Source organism: Athene noctua, chromosome 21 (genome assembly GCF_965140245.1).
Source record: "Athene noctua chromosome 21, bAthNoc1.hap1.1, whole genome shotgun sequence".
Taxonomy (NCBI): domain Eukaryota; kingdom Metazoa; phylum Chordata; class Aves; order Strigiformes; family Strigidae; genus Athene; species Athene noctua.
Genome location: NC_134057.1, coordinates 3,988,157 through 4,013,176, shown reverse-complemented (window position 1 = coordinate 4,013,176; position 25,020 = coordinate 3,988,157). Strand labels below are relative to the sequence as shown.

General features: G+C 42.8%; 1 protein-coding gene across 3 annotated transcripts in view; it reads right to left on the bottom strand.

The window, feature by feature from the left end:
* P4HA1 (prolyl 4-hydroxylase subunit alpha 1) overlaps window positions 1-24,464 on the bottom strand; it is a 36,628-nt gene extending 12,164 nt beyond the window's left edge. For 2 of the 3 annotated variants that reach the window (XM_074924470.1, XM_074924472.1), the window contains exons 1-9: window positions 24,365-24,464; window positions 17,120-17,236; window positions 16,130-16,226; window positions 13,495-13,646; window positions 10,987-11,124; window positions 8,274-8,513; window positions 7,075-7,265; window positions 6,388-6,564; window positions 3,631-3,701 (exon numbers count right to left, since the gene is read on the bottom strand). In XM_074924470.1, the coding sequence (XP_074780571.1) occupies window positions 3,631-3,701; window positions 6,388-6,564; window positions 7,075-7,265; window positions 8,274-8,513; window positions 10,987-11,124; window positions 13,495-13,646; window positions 16,130-16,226; window positions 17,120-17,207 (1,154 nt within the window). In that variant the 5' untranslated portion in view covers window positions 17,208-17,236; window positions 24,365-24,464. Of the gene's footprint in view, window positions 1-2,458; window positions 2,530-3,630; window positions 3,702-6,387; window positions 6,565-7,074; window positions 7,266-8,273; window positions 8,514-10,986; window positions 11,125-13,494; window positions 13,647-16,129; window positions 16,227-17,119; window positions 17,237-24,364 lie in introns of all 3 variants that reach the window. The other variant, XM_074924471.1, reaches the window with a different exon arrangement.
* Window positions 24,465-25,020: the final 556 nt, after the last annotated feature.

The window sequence follows — 25,020 nt, the reverse complement described above, 5'->3', positions numbered from 1 at the left end:
CACCAGAGTACTGCAACACAGCTTAAGTCAAAGGTCACACGAAATACTGTTATTTACATTCAAAAACTTTCTAAAATGTACTTAGCAGGTAAATAGTACTAGCAGAGATGCAACGGGGAGTGAACAAAAGCAGACTGGTATTTCTGAAGTGGAAACTTTAACATCATATGCTACAAGCTCTGACTGGCTGCTGGGAGGAGAGCCGGGGGGGAAGACAGCTTCTTTAAAAGCAGTGTCAGAGTGACTGAGTTTATTCTGGTACGGCACACAGCATGGCTTGATGGAGCTCCTTGAACTGCTGGCAAGGCGCCCCTTTTATACAGCCTGCCACGTACTGCACAGTGAACAGTAGTCCTCTCAGAGAGGAATGCTGTAATTTAGAAGTGCATTTGCTAGGAAAGAATGTTCGAAGGGGAAAAGCAATCATCTATTAAAAAAATAAAGCAAGCATTTTTTGGTTTTCAGAAGCAATGATTCATCTGGAATCCAAACCAGCTCAAACAGCTCTAACAGAAAGATATTTCTACCAGTGGTTCTGCAAGAGAAGTTCAGTGATCCAGCATTAACAACATGATCCTTCTAAAGCAGTCCGGCTTGGGGTTTTTGGTTTGGGCTTTTACCTCCCACTATAAATGTAGGCATCAGGTTCTCTTTTAAAGTATATATATATCCTAAACAATCTGCACATGGAGGAATGCAAAGGCACGGGGAAACATGAGGAGGGAAGTCCCCCTCCACCCTCAAAAAATTGTCTTCACTAACTTCTCAATGAGCTGTGCCCCATTTACTTGTATGATCCTTTGCAATTCTAATTCCAGTTTCCAGTGACATACAGAATTAAAATCTTAGCTCAGTAAAATCTGATGACAATCTGTGAGTTCCTTAGGTATTCTGGAAGGAAGTTCCAGAGTGCCACCTTTCTGAGCCACAAACCTTAAGCATTTAAGGGTCTCATTCACCAGGTACTAGCCACAAGGCTCTATTCTGGGCTTGCAGCACAGTACACCAAGGAGGCAGCAGCTGCCCTTATACTTTATCAGAGAGTCCCAAGGCAAGGTGCAGCACATGGTTAATTCCAGATTAAAGCCCTAGGAGAAACAGTTATTTTGCCATGTCAAAGCTAGTAACAAAGTGATGGCAAATGGGATCTGGCTGCATCATCAGCTGCACACATGGGGGCATCAGCTTTTGATGATGTGTGTTGTCTAGTACTATTTTTTCCTGACTGCAGCATCTGTAGTAGTCTCAAGGCATAACACTTCCCACTAACAAAAAATCAAAACTCTAATTAAAAAGTTCTTTTACTGAGGATCATATATTTAAAAAGGGGCCAATTATGCATCTTAATCTCAATTTCAATTAGTGATCTGGTCACCTTGAACTACTCTCACCCCCGTGAGGGTAGTTCAAATGGATTAACAGGTTACTTCAGTAAATGCCCCAGTGTCAGAGGACAAACCCCAGAAAATGCTTTCTTTAAAATACACAGTCACAGATAACAAAGATAGGCAAGACATGGAAAGACTTTAAAATTAAAAACAAAAAAATGAAAATCAAATGCAGCACATGTCAAACAAGGAGACCTAGGTTCCTAAAGTCATTCTGGAGGGGTCTGCAGAGGCAGTTTTAAGGAGCAATCAACAATGTCCAAGGGACTCCCACTACCTGCATGCGCTCTGATGAGTAAGTAGACCTGCATATGCTGCTGAAGGTTCAAGGCAGTTTTCAACGTATAAAAATAAGTTTTCAACTTGCCACTACTTGTAACAAGTGTGGCTTTAAGGATCAGACTTCAGCTACAATGATTTTCTAGTTACATCAGAGTTACCACTCCTGAATTCAATCAACTTCTTGTGATCCAATATTCTGAAGCACTTGTATCTTTTTAAAGACAGTCATGGCTGAATAAAACCCCTTAACCTACTACATTCTACTTCAGTTTTTTTCTTCAAAGAAGCCGAAAGAACACTAGTTTTCTATTAAAGCAGCAACTACTTTCAATCATTTAAACAAAGAAACTCTTTAAAATTATCGACAAGCTTTAATTTGCACTATTCCCATGATATGACAGCAGCTCATCAGTGCCTAGCTTTAAGCAGCAAATACCAAAGTCTCGTGGTAGAAGGCAGCCTTTTCCACAGCTTGTTAGTGGCAGCAGAACTCCGCACGGTGCTAATATTTTAGTACGTTAGTTACAGTAGACAAGCCATGCTAAGCAAAAGAGGGCACTCCCGTCTTGGCTACCACAAACATTTAGAACTATTTTCTATTTCAGCAGCCTGCTTGCTTTGTTATAGGACAGCTCAGCTTGCTCTAGGCCATTCTCTTTTTTCTAAAAAGAGGCTAAGAATAGAAAAGTTATGCAAAATCCTTATTTGCCCCACATTTAGAGATGAAGCAGAAGTCCCAGAACAGACTTCCTCGGCCTGGGTATACCTCTGGAAGACGTTCCCCTTACCTCTTAGAGACTCTGTAATGTGCTGTGGTCAGTTTCCCAGTCTCGGGGTCATGAACAGTAGCACGGCTCAGCTACAAAAAGAGAAAGGACAAGGGCTTACCCACCTAGTAGGCTGCTTTTTTGCCAAGCCACAGGTGTTTGAAAGGGTTCCGATTGGTCTGGATGGTATGCAATGCTCTTAAATTAGCAATGTTAGAAGGGCAACAGAAGCTGTAGCTGCCATGTCCAAATCAAAACAAATTGGTTGGAAAAATTTGGTTAGATTGTCCTTTCACTTTTTTCCTCCTTTTTTATTTTTTCCTCTTTTTTGTTTGTTTTAAACTAAAGACTTTCTACAAATAATTTATGATGCTGAGTTTCACAGACAATTCCTCTTCACCCAGAAGTTTAACTCCTTTCAGAATTTTGGCTTAACGCTGATGGAATGCACAGCCAATCTTTAATCACCACTACTAAAACCTGGGGCAGGGGGCAGGCAGGGGGCAGGTGGTTTCTTTTAGAGCCAGCCAATTTTGGAAAACATTGGCTAGATTCAAGACTTGGAGTACTTAATAGACAAGCTGGAAAGAACCAAGAGCCCAGTGAAAATGAGCTTGCATTCTGCCAGATTTGTGTCAGTGGGAGGTAAAAAAGCCCAGACCGGAGTAGAGGATTATTTTGGACAATAGAGTGTGACTAACGAACGTGTTTTGCACGCCACTACAGCTGTCACACACAGTAAGGACCTGAAGCATCTCTTACACATGTAAAGGCACTTCAAGGGGTCTGCTAGATTTTACAAGGGAGGACAGTTTTTGGTTGGAGAGAAGAACAAGGGGAAAGGAATATGAAAAAAAAAATATCTAGATTCTACTGAAGGTTTTCTAGCTTCACATGTTTTTTTACATTGATTGTAGAGACCTGCTTCTTGTACAGATCATCATTTGAGAACACATGCTGAGAAGGTGACCAAAAAAAAGAAAAAGAAGAAATCAAAATATGCCCCCAGAACTTCTAGCTGAAGGAAAAGACTGAGAAACTCAGCAGTAACAGCCTGTTACAGATCTGCATGTAATAAAGCGGTGGACTACAAAGCCAAAATTGTCTTTTTAGACCACCTCTTTTTTCCCCATAATGAGCAGAATCTACACACTCATTACAGGCCCAAAACATCTGGCATAGAGCTCTCTTACCTTTTGCTAATTCTGTAATGTGCCGTCTCCAAGGCTCCTGTTATGGGGTTTGAAATGGTGGCTCGCCTCAGCTGTGAAGCGAACCATCAGAATAGTTGCATTACAAAGCACATACTGCATCACAGCAATCCGACCATTCAGAAGCCTATGGGGAAATGTCACACAAGCAACCACCACACAAGCCACCCAGTCACCTTTCGTGGTGGTTTTTCTTTTATGGAGAGGGTGGAAATTCACAAAGCAGTGATGGGAAAGGAAGGGGAGTGTCCAATTTTACTAAAAGATAGGTTGGTGGTTGGGTTTTTTTTGGTTGGTGGGTTTTTTTGGGTTTTGTTTGTTTGTTTTTAAACAGAGCATTAGAGAAGATCAAGTTTTCCAGGAAGCAGAGTTTCCATTTCTGCAGCAAGAAGAATAATTGTCTGCATAAAGTAAACTAGAAGCTTTCATTTCCTTCATAGTGCAACAAGTTCTGGAAGTGGTGCAGTATTATGGCATGTGTACAATTGGTCCTTTGTTAGCGCTCTGTCCTGCGCATGTCAGATGAGTTTTACAGTTAAATGGAATCCAGGCAACGTTGTGATCTTGTATAAGCAAGAGGTAAAACCCTACCTCTGATTCTTTCTATACCAAAAGCAGCACTGAACTCAAACTTTTAACGCTGACTGCCAACACAACCAATTGCTTAGTCCAGGTACACATTTACATTGTATTCCTAATTACAGAGTGAGGAGTCTAGATTCAAGGCCTTCCTTTCCCTTTGCCATTTACTTCACACCATCCCATCTATGTTAATACTCTGATTCAGAGGCTTATGTGTGCCCTTTAATTTTGTTCACGTACTATCAGACACTCTCCATTGTTCATAACTGGAAAGGTTGTGTTGCAAAGCACAAATTTTGGAAGAGGCACAAAATGGCATGCCTATTCCCAAACAATTAGTAGTAGTATTTTTCTACTGTTAAAATAAACTAAGTAAATTGAGGCCTCTCCATGTCTACTAACAAGAAAAGGTACTGGGAACTCTTAATACGCTGCCCCTCCTCTAATCCCGGGCAGACACATGTAAGAATCAAGGCACAAACTATAATTCCAGCAAATACTCCCAAAGCTGAATAATAAGGCTTCATCCTGCCAGCTTATGCTGCCAGCACAGCAGAAGGCTGGGCACAGATCACAGTGCTGCCTTCCAAGAGGCAGCGAAAGTAACATCCCGAGCATGGGGAATGAAGAGATGACCCTTCAGTTTCAAAAAATTCAATCCTTGTTACTGAGCCCTGCAAGGCCTTGGCTGTAGGAAATAGGTGGAATGCTAACCACATACAGATGCTTCCACGTTAATGAACTATAATCTGCAAGTCTTTACAAATGAGCCAAACATCTGATAGGAAAACAATTATCTCAGCGAGTTCAGAAGTTAAAATCACCGTGTTCACAGGTTTTTATTTTCAGTGCTGAGATTTATTTCTACTCCATAAAGCAATTCAGTCATATTCCACAGATGAAATGCTAGAGCTTTTGCAGCAGCGAAGGGGCTTAATCATCTACAGACAAGCAACTGGGGCTCTGATTTTAGAGACCTGCAGCAAGGCTGCCTGACAGAAGAGCAGGAAGAGATGTTTTACAGGTAAGTGAAGAGAATTGCTTGTACTTTTTGCTTAGAGTTCAGAATGTTACCTCAGAAATATAACGCATCAGCCTTTAGGAAGCTTTAAAATCACCTTCAGGCTACCTAGTACTCAGTGCTGTGGCCAAGGACAGCCTCATCCTCCACGTGCTTGTGTGTAACTCACAGCTAGTTTACTTTGCAGCAGACCAAGCTAACAGTTTGTCCTATACTTAATGCACTTATCCCCCTAATCTCCATTTGCTCAGGCCTCTCTGGACAAAAAAAACCATTTAGGCTAAAAACAAAGAAATAAAGCAGAAAAATTGTATTTCTACAAGTTTAAGTCTTATTTTAGAAGTAACTGGTAACTGATGGAAAAACAGATCAATTTAACGAGTATTCAACACACATCTTGAGATGAGTGTTGGACACAGAAGGCAACTCCATCAGTTTGCTGTTTGCCTTGGACACTCCTGTTTCATCTGACAGGTGAGTTGCCCTGGATTATTCTGCACGCAGAAACAAGAACCTTGGGATCCAGTTTCTGAAATAGGATTTGATGAGCTGAGATTGTGAATAGGAACACTGATTACGTACTGCCCTCTTGAAGCTCTGTCAGGTGACATCAAAGCCTGGGAAACAGAAGTCAGTTTTATACTGAATGGAGAATACAACCATTCAGTCTTGTCTACACAGTAACTGCAGGACCAGAGGAATGGTTGCCTTTCCCTAGACAGCACTTTTCTCCATGTAACAACTTTGGAAAATACAGACTTAAAGAAAAAACAAAACCCAGAAAACCAAACAAAAAACAGATGACATGCATACTTCAATGCAACCTAGATGCAGTACGTTTGTTTTCTGTTGTAGAACATTCTCCTCCTTATCTGAAACAGCACACACTGAAATTGTGTCTGCCAGAAGTCTGAGAATCCTGCACTGCTGCTACCTGGCTCTTTTAATTACACAGCATTTCCAGCTTGCACAGCCTCCTTCAAAGAGTGTGTCACCAAGAGCTACAAGGTGAGAAAAGCAACGTGTGAGCACACTGCACACACATCCGCATTCAAGGAGAGAATCACACGCACTCACACAGAAAACTACACACAGAATTTAAGATTCTGAAAGGCAGAGAAGCATAAGGCATTTACCCTCGGCTTTGCTAGTTCTTTCACAGTTTCAATCTCTTCATCAGAGATGATGTCAAGGAAGCGAACAATTCGAGGTTTGTCCCACTCATCTTCCTGTTTGACAGGGCCCAGAATGTATCTAGGATTCCTGTTTCCATCGTAGTAGCGGCAGAAGAGTCTTTTTTGTCTCCGAGGAGTCTGAAAGCAAGGTGGAGCAAGAGATAATCAGAGAACTTCCATATGATATTAATATCTAAGAAACAGAAGACATCCTGAGAACAAGAGCCAGAAGCAATTCACCTTCCCTACCTTAATGCTACATTACAAGTTAAATAAATGCTTTAAAGTCTGAGAAATTAGTACTTTCAGCACATTAATGTTACTCTGTAATACTGCAGCAAGCAGTACTTTACACAGTCACTAAAAAAACCACCCTCATTCAATTCCATATTTAAATCCAGACTTCCAGCATCCTTATTCAATTAGTTGGAATTATGCAGTGCATCCAAGTTAGTCAGCAGTGCCTGTGGCAGCATTACTTTTTGTCTACTGGACAGAATGAAACAGGGAAGAAATCCAACACACACTAATCCTCAGTTCTACACACTCAGCCAAGTGCTGTAACAACTTCCTTGCCACAGACAAATTCTAGACATTGTTTTGTTATGGTTGGTTTCATACATTTGAAAACAGTCTACTCCACTTTACCATTTTGAGACCCTCCCCACGGCACAGCATTTCGTACTTCCTTCTCTCGGGCAGGTAATCCTTTTTCTTAACCTCAGTCTCCTTCTCCATCTGGTCTTCTGAATCTGTACTGGACTTATTTGCTTCTTTTTCTTTAGCCATGATATATTCAAAATATTTCATGTTCCCATTTGCTCTTTGATGTTCAGGATCTATTGACAAAGAAACAGACAAGTATCACTGGAAACTTTCCAGCTTGTGAAGGAGTATCCAGAAGAGTCAAATGACAAAAAGAAAAACAGACACACACTACTGCTTCTCAAATAGAAATCAGAAACATCTATTCTGGTTTGAGAGCATTCACAGGATAGCTGAAACTCCAAGCCAAGCTGGAAGCAATGCTAGCCTGCAGCATGCATATATCCTCACTCATCTGCAGGAAAACACATGATGAGCTTTCAGAGCTAAGCTGAACTCAGCCACAGTTAAAAAACTGCTTACTATGAGGCCTGGATCCTCAGCAGGCATGGGGGTCCAAGCACTAGAAAAAAAAGGGTTTGGCAATTTCAGCCAATCTCACTAGAGAGAGAGAGACAAGGGAACCGGACAGAGTGACATGGGACACAGCACGACTGGCTTTAAAACCTAGAAACTTCCCTGATGGGAATTAAGATTGCTGGTGACAAAGCTTTTAAACTCCAAACTGACAGAATTAGATTCAGTTCATTGATAAATAGTTCTCACTAGCCTTTGTTATATTGTTTAATTCTGAACTCCCCACAGCCTCCTTCACGTAGTCAATAGTGGAATATTCACAGAAGCATAAACACTTTCCATATTTCACAAAACAGAATCTTAGCTCTCAGTATTGCATTCTGCATTTCTTATTTTTCCAACTCTTAACTCAAGTATGCTTAATTTTCATTGAAATAATCTGCAGAGATTCTGATACCACCAATTTAGTTTCAATTTCATTAGTTCTGGCCTTGTCTGTACCTAAGGGGAAGTAATCTCAACAGAGTAACGTAAGATATATTAAGAGAAGCAAACTTCAGGCAGTAATGACTAAAACAGATAAGTGGTTAGAAGGCAACAGTGACAGGCGATGGAAAGGAGCAATCCATAACCATGACATCCGCACTCCTCAGTATAAATCCGTAGCTAGCACCTGCTCCAACACAGAGCTAGGTCATGATGAGCTGCAGACCTCTTTCACATACCCAGTTCCAGAAGGCGTTTGGTGAGCATCATGGCTTTGCCCAGATCCCCCTGCTGATACACGGCGTAACTCAGGTAGTCCAGAATGTAGACTTTATCTGCAGAAGACACTTCTCCCTCATCCAACTGTTTCAGAGCTTGTTCCATCCAAAGCTCGGTGTGGTAGTAGTCAGCTTCAGTATAGGCAATCTTTCCCAGCTCAAAGCAATCTTCAGCTGTTAAAAAGGATTTATGCTTCACACCTGTATTTAAAACAAACCAAACCAAACAGAATTTACATAGAATTCCAGACCAGTCTTCAGATTAACATTCAGTTATTTCTTATTCTTCACAGCACAGTTTGTTTCTTCAACATCTCCCCCTTCTGTGGTAGCTATTTGTTGAAGACTTAGTTTAAGTATCTAAACCCTGTAAATCCTTGGCAGAACACATAAGTGGTCAGATGTAGTTTTTCATTGCCAGAATAGCAGCAATAGCTAAACGTCTTTACCATTAGTGGAAAATAAAATAAACCTTCCTTCTTCAAAACCCCAAACACCTCGAGTAAGAGCAACAGTAAGCCAAATACAAAGTTTCAGAAATCTGTTTTCCAAGACTTTGCATTATTGCTTTCAAAACGTTACTGAAGCACATCTTGTTAGCAACAACTTAGTGGGAAGGAAAAAGAAAACAGTCAGTAAATTCCCAGCTGCTCAAGATTTTCAAGTCAGTCATTTTTAGAAACATTTGAAGAGACCTCTGAAAGATTAAAGTACTAGTAAGCAAATTACAGATTCCTATTTCTGCCACTGTAAATTAAGGCCCAATGAAACCCCAAATTTAATCTTGTAAAAAAGGAAACAATAGCTGCCAGTTTTACAACTAAAATTACATTCCTGATTACATCTTAATACATCCTGAATTTCTAACAGCAGCTCCCACAGCTGCATTCTAACAGGGGAATTCTTCTGTTGAAGTCATGCCTTAAGAGAAGACACAGCTGAAGAGACAGTCCCTGAACTGCAGCATCCTGCAGAACAACTTCATTTCTATTCATCAGCTAAACACCTTGTGGTCCATCCTGTGATGACCAATGACTTCAGTTTTCTGAGCCTGAAACTCTAAAATAACACAAAGATTAGGAAATGGGGTGCAGTGATAGTGGAGTGCTCTCAGACAGAGAGATCCTCTGGAATGAGTAGCAGGTTGCAGAGCCATAGCCCCGTACACTTAGAAGTAACCATAACATCCACACATGAAAAGGCAATTCTTAAAAGGGTGCTTAAGACAGCAATCAAACTGGTTTGAGAGTTAATATAAAGAAACAGCACAGCCTGTACCACAGCAAAGAGAACTACTAAGTGATATGACAGTAGTTAAGATTCTCATCCAAAGTTTCTGACCTGGCCAAACAGAAATTCCCTGGGAAGGAAGACAAGGAGCACAACCAAGTGACCACATGGGATGTTCCTCTCTGGAGCTCTGATGAGACTAACCCATTCTCTTCTATACTCTAGAACTTTCATGTTTGGCAATTACACTTTATTACACACAGTTTGGATATCTTACTGCGTCAAAAGAAGCAATAAACTACAGCCCAGCCAAAGCACTTCATCTTGTATTTTTGTGCTGTTTTAAGAAAACATTAACAAACTGTTTATTGTATTAGAATGAATCTGTAGGTCTTTGAGACAGGCTTGAACCAAACCCAAAAGCAAGGTTATACATTGTAACATATAAAGCCAATTACCCTTAATTTTATTAGGCATCTGACCACAATGAGTGCTTGCAAAAACACAGATGGATTGTAGAGTTGACTCTTTGCCAGCTGGCACTGTACTATTTTCAAACAGAGGAAACAAGGAAAACTCAGCAGAATCTTCTAACAAGAAAAAAGTGTATCTTCTCCTATTAAAGATCACCTCAGGTAATGCCACATAAGCTCAAGTCTGTGTATGCACTCTATCTTTTGGTTTTCAGTTTATATTCTCCATAAAGTTTAAGCTTGAAGAAACTTCAGTCACTCCCAATCTGAAAGGTCCATCTTATTCATGAGAGGGAAAAGGGTAATAAATGACAGAATTGTTTTGTTAAAATGCATAGTATTGTGCAATAAGAGTATGTATCTGTCAATGCACAGCTACTTCAACACAAGAAAAATCCTCACCCAGGCAAGATTTGATTGTTATTGATTTTTTTTATTACAAACAATTAACACTACATTATCTTACCATAAGTAGAAGAAAGATGCAGACTTCAACTAAAGAAATTTTCAAGTTCTACCACAAGCAGAAAATGAGCATGCAAGTAGAGCGAGGAGAATGATAGGACTAAGGAGAGTCAAATCATAAAGAAACCTGTGTTCTGTGCAGCCCATTTTATCCACATGCCCCTGGACAGTGTACTGGCAGAAGAAAGCCCACCAGGCAGGGAAGCCAAGTGGATGTAGCTTCCAAGAGAACCAGCACAGCACCAGACCCAACAGTATACCAGAGCGGGTGAGCTCTTCCTGGGTTCCTCTTCACCAGCACAGCCTGAAGCAACAGGTTCCTCTCTCTTGAGGTGTGGCAGAATTAAAACTGACACCTACATCAACCTACGGTCAGCAACCCACATCACACCGCTTCTCAAATTCTTCACTAGCTCAAATGCTTTCCTAATTGTTACTGTCACACTACACAGGACATGTAGTAAAAGTTCACAGTGTCTTCTGAAAATAGTATCACTGGCTCTTACCTGGAAGATTTCCTCTTGAAAGGGTGTCTGTGTCCAAATTATATGTGTCTTGAAGCCTCAAGAGGGCTTTTGCTGCACCAGTCTGATCTTCATCATTCGGGAAGAACTGCCGCTGGATAGTCATGTTGGAGATAAAGCCTGGGAAAGACAGGGAAACAATGTGGCTTCCTCTGTCCCAGGAATTCAATAAATTCTATGCATGAAATGACCCCCTACCTTGGGGAAAGCTAACATTTCAGGAAAGGCCATTAATAAGTCAGGAAGAGCTATTACAAGCACTTTAAGTTGGTTTTTAAAGGACAGGAGTACCGCTGCAGTTTTACACAGGCACTATTCCTGTCTTAACAGGTTAAAAAAGTTACACACAACGAAGACCACCCACACATGGAGAACGTTACAGATAATACATTGGTAGTTTCTGCAGCCATTCCACTCAATCTGCCTTCCTAAAGGCTTTTCATTTACTAACATGGATTTTACAAATAATTTAGAAGAGGAAAAAAACAGACAGTGCTAAAAATAGTAGTGTAAAGATTAAGTCTGGTCAATAAAAAGATGAAAACCAAAAATACTGATGTCTAACTGCAAACACCTTTTGACAAGACATTAGGAAGTGAAGCAGCCATTATGAACCTAATTGCTTTCTGTGGACATTAACATATTTACATAGAAACTTGAGAAACACACAAAGTTAAAAAGTTTTCTTAAGATCCATCTTCACACAACTCTGAACTGAACTCAAGGTGCATGCTGAAGAATTAGCATTTCAATTTTTTTGTGTGTGACAAGAAAGTAAAGGAACAATCAAAAAGAAAAACCTGGGGGCTTGTAGAATTTTTAAAGAAGCACTGGGGTGACGTTTACAGAAGACAGAGAGATTCTATAAAGTAAAAAATATTCCTTCTAGGACCTGTTCCCCCATTATTGGAGTCACATGTTATCATCTCCCCTGCTATGAAATGTTCCCACTTCTCTCTGGTGAGCACACACACAACTGCTACTACTGCTGCTACCTGATCAGCCCCCTCCTGTAGAGCTAGTGCAAAATCCTCTCCGCAGTGGGAGGACTGACACTGTTTTTCCCTTTCTGCTCCTGCAGAGCCAAGAGGCTGGTGGGCTGCTGCTGCTGAGGGCAAAAGGACTCTAGAAAGCCAGGAGGGCAGCAGCAGCAGCAACCTAGTACACACAGCCACCAAAAGGAACAGCAAATGCTGCCATGAGGACCTCTGTTTAAACAAGCGGACTGCCACTGGCATTTTCAGAAAAGGAACTTTTCTACTCAACCAAACTTTTTGTCCCAAGATCCAGAAGTACAACAAGCTTTACAGTGTTAGCTAAGGACAGTGTCAATATGATGTTTTTGTTAAGTTCATCTAATATCCACCAGCAGAAAACTAAGTAGCATGACCAAAACCAGACAAAGTGTAGCATGCAACACTCAGCTGCAAAGACATCCAAAAAGTAATGAACTGGCCGAATTTGTGATTTTTCCCACACTCTAGTAGTCCTTTTTAACTATTCAGACCTGGTAACACTATTCATTTATGAAAAGGTGTTCCTGCTTTAAAAAACACACCATATCCTTTCACTCCTGTCCATCCTTTCTTTTACTACACTTTGCTTCCCCCAATATTTTCCTTTTTCCAGACTATTTTCTTAAAACAAGTCAGTCCACTTCTGCCCCCATTCAGAAGGAGAACTGAAGTTGCACTTGTCCAGACTTCTGGCCAGCAGGCACAGAGCCTTTTCAGTTGGCACAGTCAGTCCCTCACAGCAGCAACAGGGAAGCTGTATGTGCTGAATCCTTATCAGAGACTAACCCTGGGTCTTTTCTGAAAGCTTCACTTTTTTACCTTTTCTTACTACACACATACACCTGGTATTAGTTGTTGAGACAGATTCTCAGAGGTCAAATACAATCACCCCAGCTTCCTTTCTGCTAAGTGTTTTCCAGTCAGCTATTTTATGCCCCATTTCCTACTGAAAAGCTTCTCTTACTGAAGAAAAGAGGAAGCAAAGTGTTTACTAGACTAAGGCAGATCAGTTCCACAAACACTCAGTCTCTGACAACATTCAAGTTTCAAACCAGCAGACCTTAACAACTGCAGGCATATCAACAGCATAGCACTTGACCATACTTAAAGACAGCCCTACATGTCTTGCATTCCAAAGAGCTTCGTTCCTTTTTTTCTGTTCAGCAGTCATCACACTTAGAGATGAAGTTTCCTAAAAATACTAGTTTGCAAGAAGTTGAAATCACACAAAGCAAGCCCTGATCACTCACAAAATTTAAAGCATCCAAGGAGGTTACTCAGTTTAAACATCAGTTTTCATGAGGTTTAAATAATATCACACTGACAGGAAAATGGCAGGTCTTCTAGGATTATTTTTTATGAAGGCACCTCAAAGGCAGACTTGCAACTCTGATTCAAACCTTGACATGTGAAAGACATAGTTGAGTAAATGCAGTTACAACGTGGTCCTTGTTCTTACTACAGGCACACTTACCATCTGACATGTCCTTCAGAACCAGGCTCTCCAGCTCACCCCACTCCGTGTTAAGCCGTTTCATCAACTTGAATGCATTTACAGGATGGCCCAAAAACCCCTCTGGGTCCTTCGTAGCAGTATCTGTCAGCTGATCTAACTTCTCTGCCCATCTACAGTGAAGATATACATTCATTAAAGTCTCTTGTAAAAGTCTGCCAATGCACTATAAAACTAATTTCAAGCTACTCAAGAGTCTTTGCTAACAAAAACACAAATTGCAAGCTTTTACATTATCTATATATAAAACCCTCCTAGAAGGAACAGAAGTGGCTTTTTTTTTTTTTAAATCTTCTTCCTCAGCTGCAGCCTAAATCTTGTGTTGCTCTTGTGGTCTTTGTTGGAACACTGCTGAACGAACTCCTTCCTACAAATACCAAATGCAGTATGCCAGCAGATCCATTACAAGTTTTCATGCAGGACTAAACAAAAACAAAGCTTTACCCACATTTTTGATCTTCTATTTTTAAATGCTCCTTTTTCTCAAGTTTACAAAAAGGTAGTTCAATGCTTGCCTCAAATTATTTTACATTTACACACACACTCAATTCTACAACAAGCCCCTTGCCTGCCACCACAAAACCGCCTTCCATACTGTAAGCTTGTAATAAAAAAAAGTAGTTCTTGTGCTCCCAAATGAGGAGCCCACACCAACTTTCTGGTGCTACAGTTCTGACTCCACAAAGCTTTCTAACACTGTCAGTGCCATAAGCTATTCACCACTGCAGTGAGCCCCGAAACAAGCGCACCTTTTGACAACTCCTGCTGTTCATCTATCACTGCAATGGAAACATCCAGGGATCCTGCTCTAGACTCAAATCAGGAAGCCCATCAGTCATACTAGCAGCACCAGCACTATGCTACTACATGTCTGCAAAACAAAACTTCCCCTCTCCATTCAAAGCAATGCAGATCTAGAACATGCAGACACGTAGCAACGCCTTGAAAACAGGATAAATTAAAGTTAAAAAAGCCACACCCCACACAATACCAAACATCAACACCAATATAAACTAAATAAAAAATCTGTAGCCTGAAGGGAACTCTATACATGCGACAGCATTCAGCTTCTTCCAGACTTTAGAATGCCTGAATTAACTTTGCCTGCTTTACCCAAGACAGGTAGATGTTTGTGACTGTGTTCACTCTTCCCACACTGCCTTTAGTTGCTTTCCTATGCTCTGACAGCCCATCTGGGATCTTGCCAGCAGCAACGTGAGAGAAAGGGTTCCTTCCAAAATGGAGTGCTCGAAGTGCTCCTGTGGACCAACTCCAGCTTCTAGCAGGCCAAAGACTGAAAAAAATCAATTTTGTCAAATTGTGCATTCCCATTGCACATGGCAATATCCATCACACATTTCCCACGGCAAGACTACCAAACCTCAGCAGCAGCTTAAAGCCAGCGTAACCGTGAGCCACAACCACAAGGCCAGGATTTCTTTCAAGTAATTTCTGTTTCATAAAAGCCTCCACCACAAGCCATCCTCTGCATTTCAGTGAACTACCAACTTTCACTGAGCTTAAGTCAACACAAGCTACCAATACCCTTCAGCCAAAGTCCAGAGCCCAAACTCAAAAGATGCTGGAATTTCTTCCAGGTTCTTTTATCTCTCCAAGACAGTTCTGACCTGACAGCAAGCACCTCTAATATAATAAAAACAGAGCTGCAATGCTTATATGATAAGCTGTATTTGCACACTTTTAGATGTCCAATCGGCATGCTCCCATCTTACTTTGCAGCTGCAAATAATATATTTACAACACTCCAAACCTGTCAGCAATTCCAACTCTATATTTTAAGCAGTAAAAATAAATACAGCCCAACAAAAGTATCTTTCTTCCTGGATGGTAGAATGTAATACACAGAGGCTAAAATAAAATTCATACATCTATCTAAAACTGTTTAAACATCCTCATGACAGGTTTATACAGATTTCTGAAAGCTGGGAAACCATCCTGTTCAGTGATAGAAAATTTTTATTCCTAGTTGTGATAAAATCTGACTTACTGGGCTCTAGTCCCCACACCTATAGAGCTAAGCGACACAGTAATGGCAATGGTCAGGTCTCTTGTTATTTTTAAAAGCAGTAAAGAAAGTTTTATTTTGCTTTATTTTACTTTTAAATCTAAATATAGCACATAGAAAGAGACTCTGCTCTTGCAGTGGGTTATTACTATTCACTGCTTAGCCACTGATGAGCGATATGGCCACACGAACACCTTTTAGTGCTTCTGCATCTCATGTATTATTGCAGTCCTTGTAACACTCATCTGGAGACTTCTTAGGTTTTCGTTTCCACTAAGCAAACTGTCATTCAAAGAACTATGTCCCCTTGGGAACTGTGTGCAAGCGGGAATCCTAAAGCGAAGGTATCGTACAGAAACTGTGTTGATTAGATTTTGTCATTAGAAAGCTGCATAGAACAAATCAATGGCTTGAAGGTAATAACTTAGGACAAAAACTCAGCAAAAACTGCTAGTTTAAGCTCTGCCTCAGAGGAAAAATTCCACAAATTTAATCAGCCTTGGGAAGCGCTTTTGACATAAGGGTGGACTCAAATTATTAACTATTGGCATTATGAAACAAGCTGCTTACTTTTTGATCTGTTCCAGCTTGCTTTCTTCTGCCTTGATGTAATCTTTCAGTGACACCACCAGATCTTTTTCTGTATTAATTAAGTCTGTCATATGACCTAGAAAAACAAATGAGTTTGGTTAGACAAGGAGAAACAAAAAAACTGAGAATGAGAGGCATTCTTCTCATCTTCTACTTTCTTCCCCTCTTTCAGTTCTTTCGTCCCTGAAGTTCTTCTGTATTTGCTTAATCCTGAAAGAATATTTGAGTAAGGCTTCTTGCCTTTTTTTTGAAGGAGAAAAATCTCATGTTGGACCAAGCTTGTTCCCATGGAAATTAATGTAATATCACATATTTATTATTAGAACTAATTTAGGATTCATTTGGAAAAGGAAATAGGTTGCAACAGAGTAATCTTTCATCCAAGCATACATAATGTAGAGCAAATAAAGACAAAGCTACAGAAATATACAAAGACTTCATGTTTGATATACAATACCAATCCAGCATTTTATTTCTAAGACCACTTGCATGACTTCAATGGGTCCCCTACCAGACTTTGTTATTAATTAATAATTGCTTCATTTCCTGCAAGCAGGCAGCTGAACTGGCTCATCATGAAGCGATACAGTCCACATCTTCAGCTGTGTCACAGGCCATCAGAACCCAAGAGAGAGTAGGCTGATACACTGGTATCATTATGTACCCTCAACAAGCTGTTTTGCTTGCTTCTACATATGTGCAACAGTCCACACCAAAACTTTTTTAAAATCCAATACCTGTAAGAACATATAATGAAAAAGCCTGGATCGTTAGACTAACTGGACTGACAACGCAAAGCACGTTTCTTCCAAAAGGAAGGAGTCAATCAGGTTGTAGGAACTAGTAAGTGGATTTAGTTCTGTACTAATTTAGCCTTGGATGCCATTAACACGTCATTGCAGAATCAGTTTTGAGAGCCATCAAGAAATTATTTCAGCTACACAGCATATACACCAAGACATGTCTCACCAATGGAAGTGAAGAAGTCCGTATGGGCGTAAGACAAAGGCAGCAGAAGTCCAAGGGCTATGGAACACCATATCTTGTTGAATGCCATAGTTCAATAGCTGTCACCTCACCACGTACCTATGAAAGAAACATCAAGTAGGTAAAAAAATATAAAATATCCCTATTCACCAGAGACTTGAATCTGACTTCAAAAGAGACAGCTTATTCTCTTGGGGCTGCCACTAGTTCTTGTGGTAGCAGAATCTTATCAGATTAGATAACAGAGGACTGATGCCCTTCTGCAGTCTTTCTTATACTTTTGTCTAGTGTGGTAAGAGAAAGATTAGCTTGGGGACAGAGTCTTCACAAGCACTCTTCGTCTTTTTGTTATGTGAGACACTGCAGATAGAGTGACTTCACAAAAAGCACCAGAAAACACAAGATCAAACACTGAAAAAAAAACCCATAATACCAAGTTAATATACATATTATCAAGTTCATCCACCAAGTGAAAAAAATGTATCCTTTGATTAGTCAGAAAGAGGGCAGGCGAACAGGTCAAAATGCAAACCCTACACAACCAGTCCACAGAGTGAATTACTCGCATGCTCCTGCTCCTCAGCTGCCACAGTCACGAAGCCAGCCTCCATACCTGATACAAAAGGCTTCTCTGTCTGCTGGTTCATAGTTACTCCCTGGATAAGTCCATAGCAGGCTCACAGGCAGTGCTTTCTCCCACAAAGAGCTGCCAAGCTCTCAGCCTTTAAAGATCCTGAATCCTTTTAACAGCCTAGGATTTCCTTGCTACTGCATACTTTAAAAGTAATTATGCTGTCTTGGAATTCACAAGATTTACTTTTTTCCAAACACAAAAGCTTAAACTCTCACGTATTGTATCTACTCACAAAAATTAAAACCACGTCAAAAATTAAAACCACCACATGTACTGATGGAAACTGTTTTACAATTCTTCCAATGAATTAGCAAGACAGCTAACGAAGGAAAAAAATTAAAAGCAACATCACAAAGCAAGTTCACCTACGAATCGGTTCAGCCTATTTAGGTAGGAAAGCAATATGGTTTTGATCGAGTTGATAGTACTGATAGCAAACATATAACCAGGTGTGCCATTCACACAAAGAAGGTGTAAATGCAGAAGTCACACCCAAGGGAAAACCTTCCCACCCTCAAGTGGAGGTGTTAATGGGAAACACTCTCCTGACTGCGGAGTGCAGGATCGCCTCACACTGCACCTGAAGGGTCCCTCCTTTCCCTTCCACCTCTAGCACAGCAGAGCGCCCAGTACTCGGGTTTAGACTGACTGACTCCTGGAAGGACAAGCACAGTTTCACTGGCACCGACAGGAACAACAGGAAACTCATACAAGCCTACAAAAATCAGCACAGCCTCCTACTCTTGTAAATCATCTGAAATCTGCATGACCACAATTGAAGGGCTGAAACATTCTGACACTTTCACCAGCAGAAAGTAAGCTGTAAAATAAAAATCTGCAGAGGGAAGCCTGGAGTCCTGCTTCTTCCCCAGTCAAGTCAGGCACCTCAGCCTCACGGATGCTCTAAACCAGCCCTGCTGTCCACAGCAGCATTCCTCACCTCCTCCTCACTTGCCCATCCCCTCCACATGCAGCCAGGCAACAAGCTGAATCAGACCATCAAAAAAAAAAATTCCCCCCAAAAGCTCATTTTACCCTACGTTCAGTTCTGATACGGTTCGCTACAGAGCCATGTAACATCCATGCCAGTACAGGAGGGCAATTTGGATGCAGAAACTGGCAGCCAAAGACAGCAAGGGAAGGCAAAATTGTTGTTTCTGGTAGCAGCACAAGTTTAACCCACTTGTGAAACTCCAGCCTATAAATGCAGTGAACAAATATACCACCGTCCAGCCTGTAACACCTAGTTTTCAGCATAAACCAGGGATCCTGGTAAGGGCTATACAACTGTACCTACCTCTTCTGTGACTAATGTCAGTCTTAATAAACACAAGCTCCAACTGAGTAATCGCTGTAAATTAATGGGTCACATCTGGAATCAAGTTTTCATGCTGGCAAATTTCCATTCACTCTTTACTGAAGCTGTATCCCCATGCGCAATGATGCTGACGTGTACCTGTACTCTTATTAAAAACACTGCTCGATTCATACTTTGCTCTGCAGAAAGCCAAATGCCTCCTGCTCATTCAGCACTCAAGCTAATACATCTGTGAATCAATTACAAAGCACAAACAGTTCTACTACATGATAAATATTTGCCCACGTTATCAGTACTCAGAATTCATTCAGCTGTTTGTTTACTGCACTCAGTGAAACACAAGGAAAGCTTCAAAAAGTTTAGTTTTTACTATTAATCAATATGAAACTTTTCTGAAGCACAAACAAAACAAAAACACACTCAAAATGTGATGAAAACAACGTCTCCTCTCCACCTAGGGCTCTTTGCACAATAGAATGATGCCTTAAAGCTTGTCTGAGTAGCACCCTTTGGAAACAGTTTTTCCTTGTCTCTACCTTCCTTTACAGCCTGCTCCAATACTGGGCTGACTCCAAATGCAGTTGCAACCCTATTCCCTCCTCACACCTTCACAGGCAGAATGAGTGAGGAGCAATGGTCACAGATTGCAACAAGGGAAATTCAGTCGGTACAAAGAAAAAGTTTCTCACAGTGACTGCACTTAGGCACTGAAAAAGGATGCCCAGGGAAACTGATTTCCCATTCTTGAAAGAATTTCAAAACTGAACAGGACAAGCCCACATGCAGCCTAACCTAACCTCCAAGCTCACCCAGCTTCAAACAGGAGGTTAGGCTAGATGACATCCAGAAGTCACTTTCAACTTCATTTTCCTTTACTTTTAGTCTCCGGATTTTCTGTCATTCGCAAGGACTCCTGTAATAGCTTTCAGCCACCCAAGATTATTTCCCTCCCAGATGAAATCTGAGAGTTGGAAACAGAGCCCAAGGCAGCGGCCAGCCAGGCTTTCACTGCCCTAACAGCAGTTGCTAAGTAGCACAGCTTTCAAAACTACTGCAGAGGGATCAGCTACAGGTTCCCAAATCAAAGAAAATAAAGCTCAGTTAAGATAGATGCTGGAAATCTTAGACACACAAGCTGCCAAATAAGTAGGCTTAATTTCTTCCTGTCAATGACATGAAGTAAAACAAGATTAAAATCCTCTCTATGTTATTCCTGTCAGTCTGACTCTCCTCCCCAGCCGTGTCCCTCAGGCAAACACAAAGATGACAGTTGAGCATCTCAGAGAGGAGGGAATCCACTACCCCCACACACAGAAGTGGGAGTCCAGCTGACAGCTTTAACACAGGAGCTTCCCAACATTCCGTAAGAAATACGCTAGGCTCTGAACAGCAAAACATGGCAAAGCAGAAAAAAAGAGAAGGGGAAAAAATAGCAAAGAACAAACAAACATGTAGATACAAGTAAAACAAAGCAGTGACTAGACAAATGATGCTGCCAAGCACAGCACAGAACTCCCCAAACAGTAGAGATACACAACAAATGACATTTGAAGTGTTGAAACTTAGAGGCAGGTTTTTTGGACAACTTAAAGAGTTCGGCTCTGCTCTACAAGTAGAAAAAACCTGAAAGTCACAGGAGAGTGGATGTGCATGTAGGATCCATGCAAGCAGAAGGGAAAGTGAAGTTAAAACAAACTACAGTGATATAACCTCATGACAATCAAGGTCATGCCAACTGGTTATGGAAGTCTGAAGCATTTAACTGAAAATTCTTATTACACAAGTCTCCCCACTACCAATTCCAAGCTCCTAGGTGCTTACCAGGATCCTTAGAAAATGAGGTAAGTGGAAACTGAGGATGTACTTCAACATGGAATTACTCTGGAATAGCTAACTCAATTCCAAAACAGCTTCTTCATTTCTTACCTAAATAAGTGACCTACTCAAAATTAAGTCTGCTGCAAGGCCAGGAGTCAAAACTGTATCACCAAGATCCTCAATTTCTGATTTAAATAGCGGTCCACTCCCACAATCTTTACTGTATCCCACTGTATGTAATGAAAAAAAAAATCTGTTAACCTGAGCTAAATTTAGCTTGGAGGGGGGAAGAGTATAATACCAGAAACGATAGCTGGTCACTGCACTAAACCTCTTGTGTCTCAAGGATATCTCCAGTTATAGTCTCATGACATGATGTGACTGGAAACACTACTCAAAAGGAAGCACCTTTCCCAAAGTACAAAGTCCCAAGAACATTTAACTGCCATCATCGCTTAACAGTCTCACAGGAAACAAACATCAGAATCCAGTCCCTAAGTTCTCTAGCACAGGATATTTAAAGGCTGTTTTAAAATTAAGATCTAAGCAGTGAGAGAAGAAAGATTTTCTAGAATTGCTGCTAACAAAAGAACATGGCATGTTTTAGGTTTCTTGTCAATGACAAAGTTGTAATATAATCTTACATATATAATATAACCTAGTAATAGATGAGAATCAGTTTTAGAGTCAAGCAGGTGACACGTTTTAAGTATCATTTATTGCCAACTTGAAGACACTATTCGTGAGCCTGACTACAGAACAGGCATGTACCTACACAGATGTGTACCCACGGAACTGAAGCTAGTCTTTCCTTGGTTTCTTCCAGACTAAGAGCGTATGGACACAGCCCTCTCGGAGCCCATTTGTTTTAACTTTCTAAGCCAAGACAAAGAACACTGGGGATGGAGCAGAGCACTTATTAGACAAAACAAGCAGGAGGCTATCCTATTTATCCTTCTGCTCAAGGATTAGTGGAATATCTATAGAGATATACAGACTGTTTTCAGATATTAAGAGCGATTATAAAGAAAGCCAGACAATCCCAATGATCAACAGCTCAAAAACAGTACCAGAGAAGAGCTCTTTTAGGCTGAAGCTGTAGCCCGGCAGTGGTTCTGCAGTAGCAGAAAACCTACTCCTCTCGAGGGGAACAGAAAGTCATTCTCAGGTTATTGCAAGAATGCTGCCTAGAAACACACAGCACAAGTGACAGCAAAGATGCTGTTTCAGCACAGACTTTATTTTCAGTCTTTCCTTGGGTTAAACAGACACAGTTGATCAAATAAGGTTGTTTAGGTTTTTTTCCAAGTATATTCTTTTGGATCACCTTCTTCAAAATAAGTGTCTTTCTCTGTATCAGCCCCAACAGAGGCAGAGCTTTCCTCCCATAAACCTCTATTTATTCTCACTCCTTCCACAGTGTTACTCATTATCTATCAGTTATGTTTTTCAAATTGCAATGAGTATTGTCCAATCTATGTGCACGCCCCAAAATCGTATCTTTAAATGCTAGATTTAAAAACTATTCATTATGCAACAATGTTTAAATCTCTACAGGTCAGAAAGCTGCTCTCTTCTGGCTGGATACATAGCTCTTAAAGCATACAGTCATCCTGTTACTCCACCATGCAGCAGCTCCCATCTCCACACCACCAGCTCAGCTGTGCCGGTAATTTGCCATGTCTGGAGCTACACAGTGAATTAGCAAAGAGAACTAATCCACACCAGCTGTTTTCAGCTGTGAGGAAGGTAGTGATTTTCCCCCCACACACTCATTTCTGAACCAGCCCGTGTGAAAAGCAGAACTGGGGAACTGCTTAGAACAGCACTGCCACTGGACAGCAGTTCATGAAATGGTGCTGCCTCTTCAGCTTCTAAATTAATTAACAGCTGGAAGAGATGCTTACCTATGCCACAACCACTGCTTAAATGGCAGAATTCACACTCCTTAGCACAGCAAGATTCAGGCATATTCCTGATACTTTGAGTCCCAGGAGGTGGGGGGGGTGAGGGGGGGGGTGAGGGGGGGTGGTGGAAATCAGTTCTGGTTCTGTCAGCACCTAATTAAGAAGCAGTGCAAAGTACTCTAGGTCAAATCAAACGCTTTGTAGTACGGTTCAAGAATTCAAATATATCCAACCATGATCCACAAGTAGCACTGGGTGCAGAACAGGATGACAGAGAACATCTCTTACCCCAAAAGCAGGCCTCCACTTCCCAAACGAACCGAGAAGTCATTGCCTTTACTTTCCACCCCTGCCAGAGAACTGTCTGCACACTTACTGAATAGTCTTTGGCATCGTAAGAAGCCACATTTATCTACTTGTTGTAATTGATAACATTCATTCACTAAAACCTTGAGGACTGAATCTTTACGTATCCAAAACAGGTGAATACTTAAGCACTCGATCACCTCTGCAACTCCTCTTGCTGAATTCAACAGAAGAAAACATATGTGAAACCAAATCCTGGGCAACCCCTTTTTGATACCTTCGATCTGTAACCCACTAAGAGCATTTAGCTTTTCAGGCAAACTGGAAGATTTACTCTAAGCACAAACGACATTTTTGTTTTCTCTTCGTTCAACAGCACGCTCGAGAATTCCTGCTGAAGTTTTTGCTTCTAGCCAGGTTAGAACCCATCAAGATACCTAACTCGAGGCTGCAACTTACTGCCAAGTCAGATGTAAAATGTCACATAACGCAATTGGCTGCATCCAGCCCGAAGCAGTAGAGAGGGAGATCCCGATAAGCCGTATTCCCCACGGTGTAGCTACTACACCCAGCGCCCGCGGTTACAAACACAGCGTGTGACAACCGCTGCAGCCCCTGCAGCGCCTTATGCCAAGGAACTCCTCACCCATCCAAGCACAAAACCTTTCAGTGCCCGAGCTCTTCAGCTCCTCAGGCAGCAGAAGCGAGCGGGCCGGCGGCGGCGCGCAGCTCCGGGTCATCCAGCCCCGAGAGCCGCAGCCCCGGGCTGGGGAGAGGCGGGTGCCCGGGAAGTGCCACAAGCCGGGCTGGGACCGGCGGGCGGGAACCCACCTGCGCCGCGCACCCCCGGAGGGGAGGCGGGACGGGCGCGGGGGGGCTCCGAGCCGCCGGCGGCCGCGTTTAAAGCGCCGGGAACGGGCCGCGCGGCGGCAGCTCCCGGGAGGAGGGGAAGGAGGAGGCGGCACTGTTTAGTCTGCCAGCGGCGGAGAAGCCGGGCGGGCCCTGCCTGCCGGCGCGGCGGCGCCCTCCCGCCCCCCTCCGGAGGCTGCCGGCTCCCGTTACGTAAGGGCCGGGGCACCGGCCCCTGGCCGGGAGGGCCGGCGGCGGAGCGCTGCCACGTATCGCCCCCACCCCCGCCCCCGCTGCGGCCGCCGCCGCGGCAGCCGGACCCCGACGCTCCCCTCGGGGCGCGCCGCGCCTCCCCGACCCACCCCGCTCCCCTCACCGGGGCGGCCGGGCCTCACCTGCGCCAAGGGGGCGGCGGCGGGCGGGACACGGCGGCGGCGGAGACCCGCGCGCTGCCCGGTGGCGGAACCGACGGCGCGCGGCCGGCCCCGCGCGGGGCTTTATAGGCGCCCAGGCCACGCCCCCCCGGCCCGCGCGAGGCGGGGGCGGGGCGGGCGGCCGGCGCGCTACGTGAGCTCGGTCACAGCGGCCGCCGCGCCACGGCGCATGCTCCGCCGCCGCCGCTCCACGTGGGCGCCGCGGGTGCGCGGCCCCGGGGTTCACCGTATCTCCCCGGGGGTCATCGTGTCCCCCCCGGGGGCCACCGTCCCCTCCCCCGCAGGTCACCGTGTCCCCCCGAGGTCACCATCCCCTCCCCGGGGTCACCCTGTCCCCCCCTAGGGACCACTGCCCCCCCCGGGTCCACCGGGGCCGGTCACCAACAGCAAGTGTGTAGGGATAAACCCGTCCTGAATCGCAGAGGGGGCGGAAATTTGATGGAAATGGATGAAAACGGGAACCTCCTCCAGGACAATTAAAAACTGAGGAGGATTAAGCCAAAAAGGGCAGGTTTGGCCCATGGCGGGTGACTGAGTTGCCCGATGCGGTATATTCGGTCCCGGTGCTCTGGCGGGACCCCTCAGCAGGTCTCAGCACGCTTTTCTCCGACTGGTGC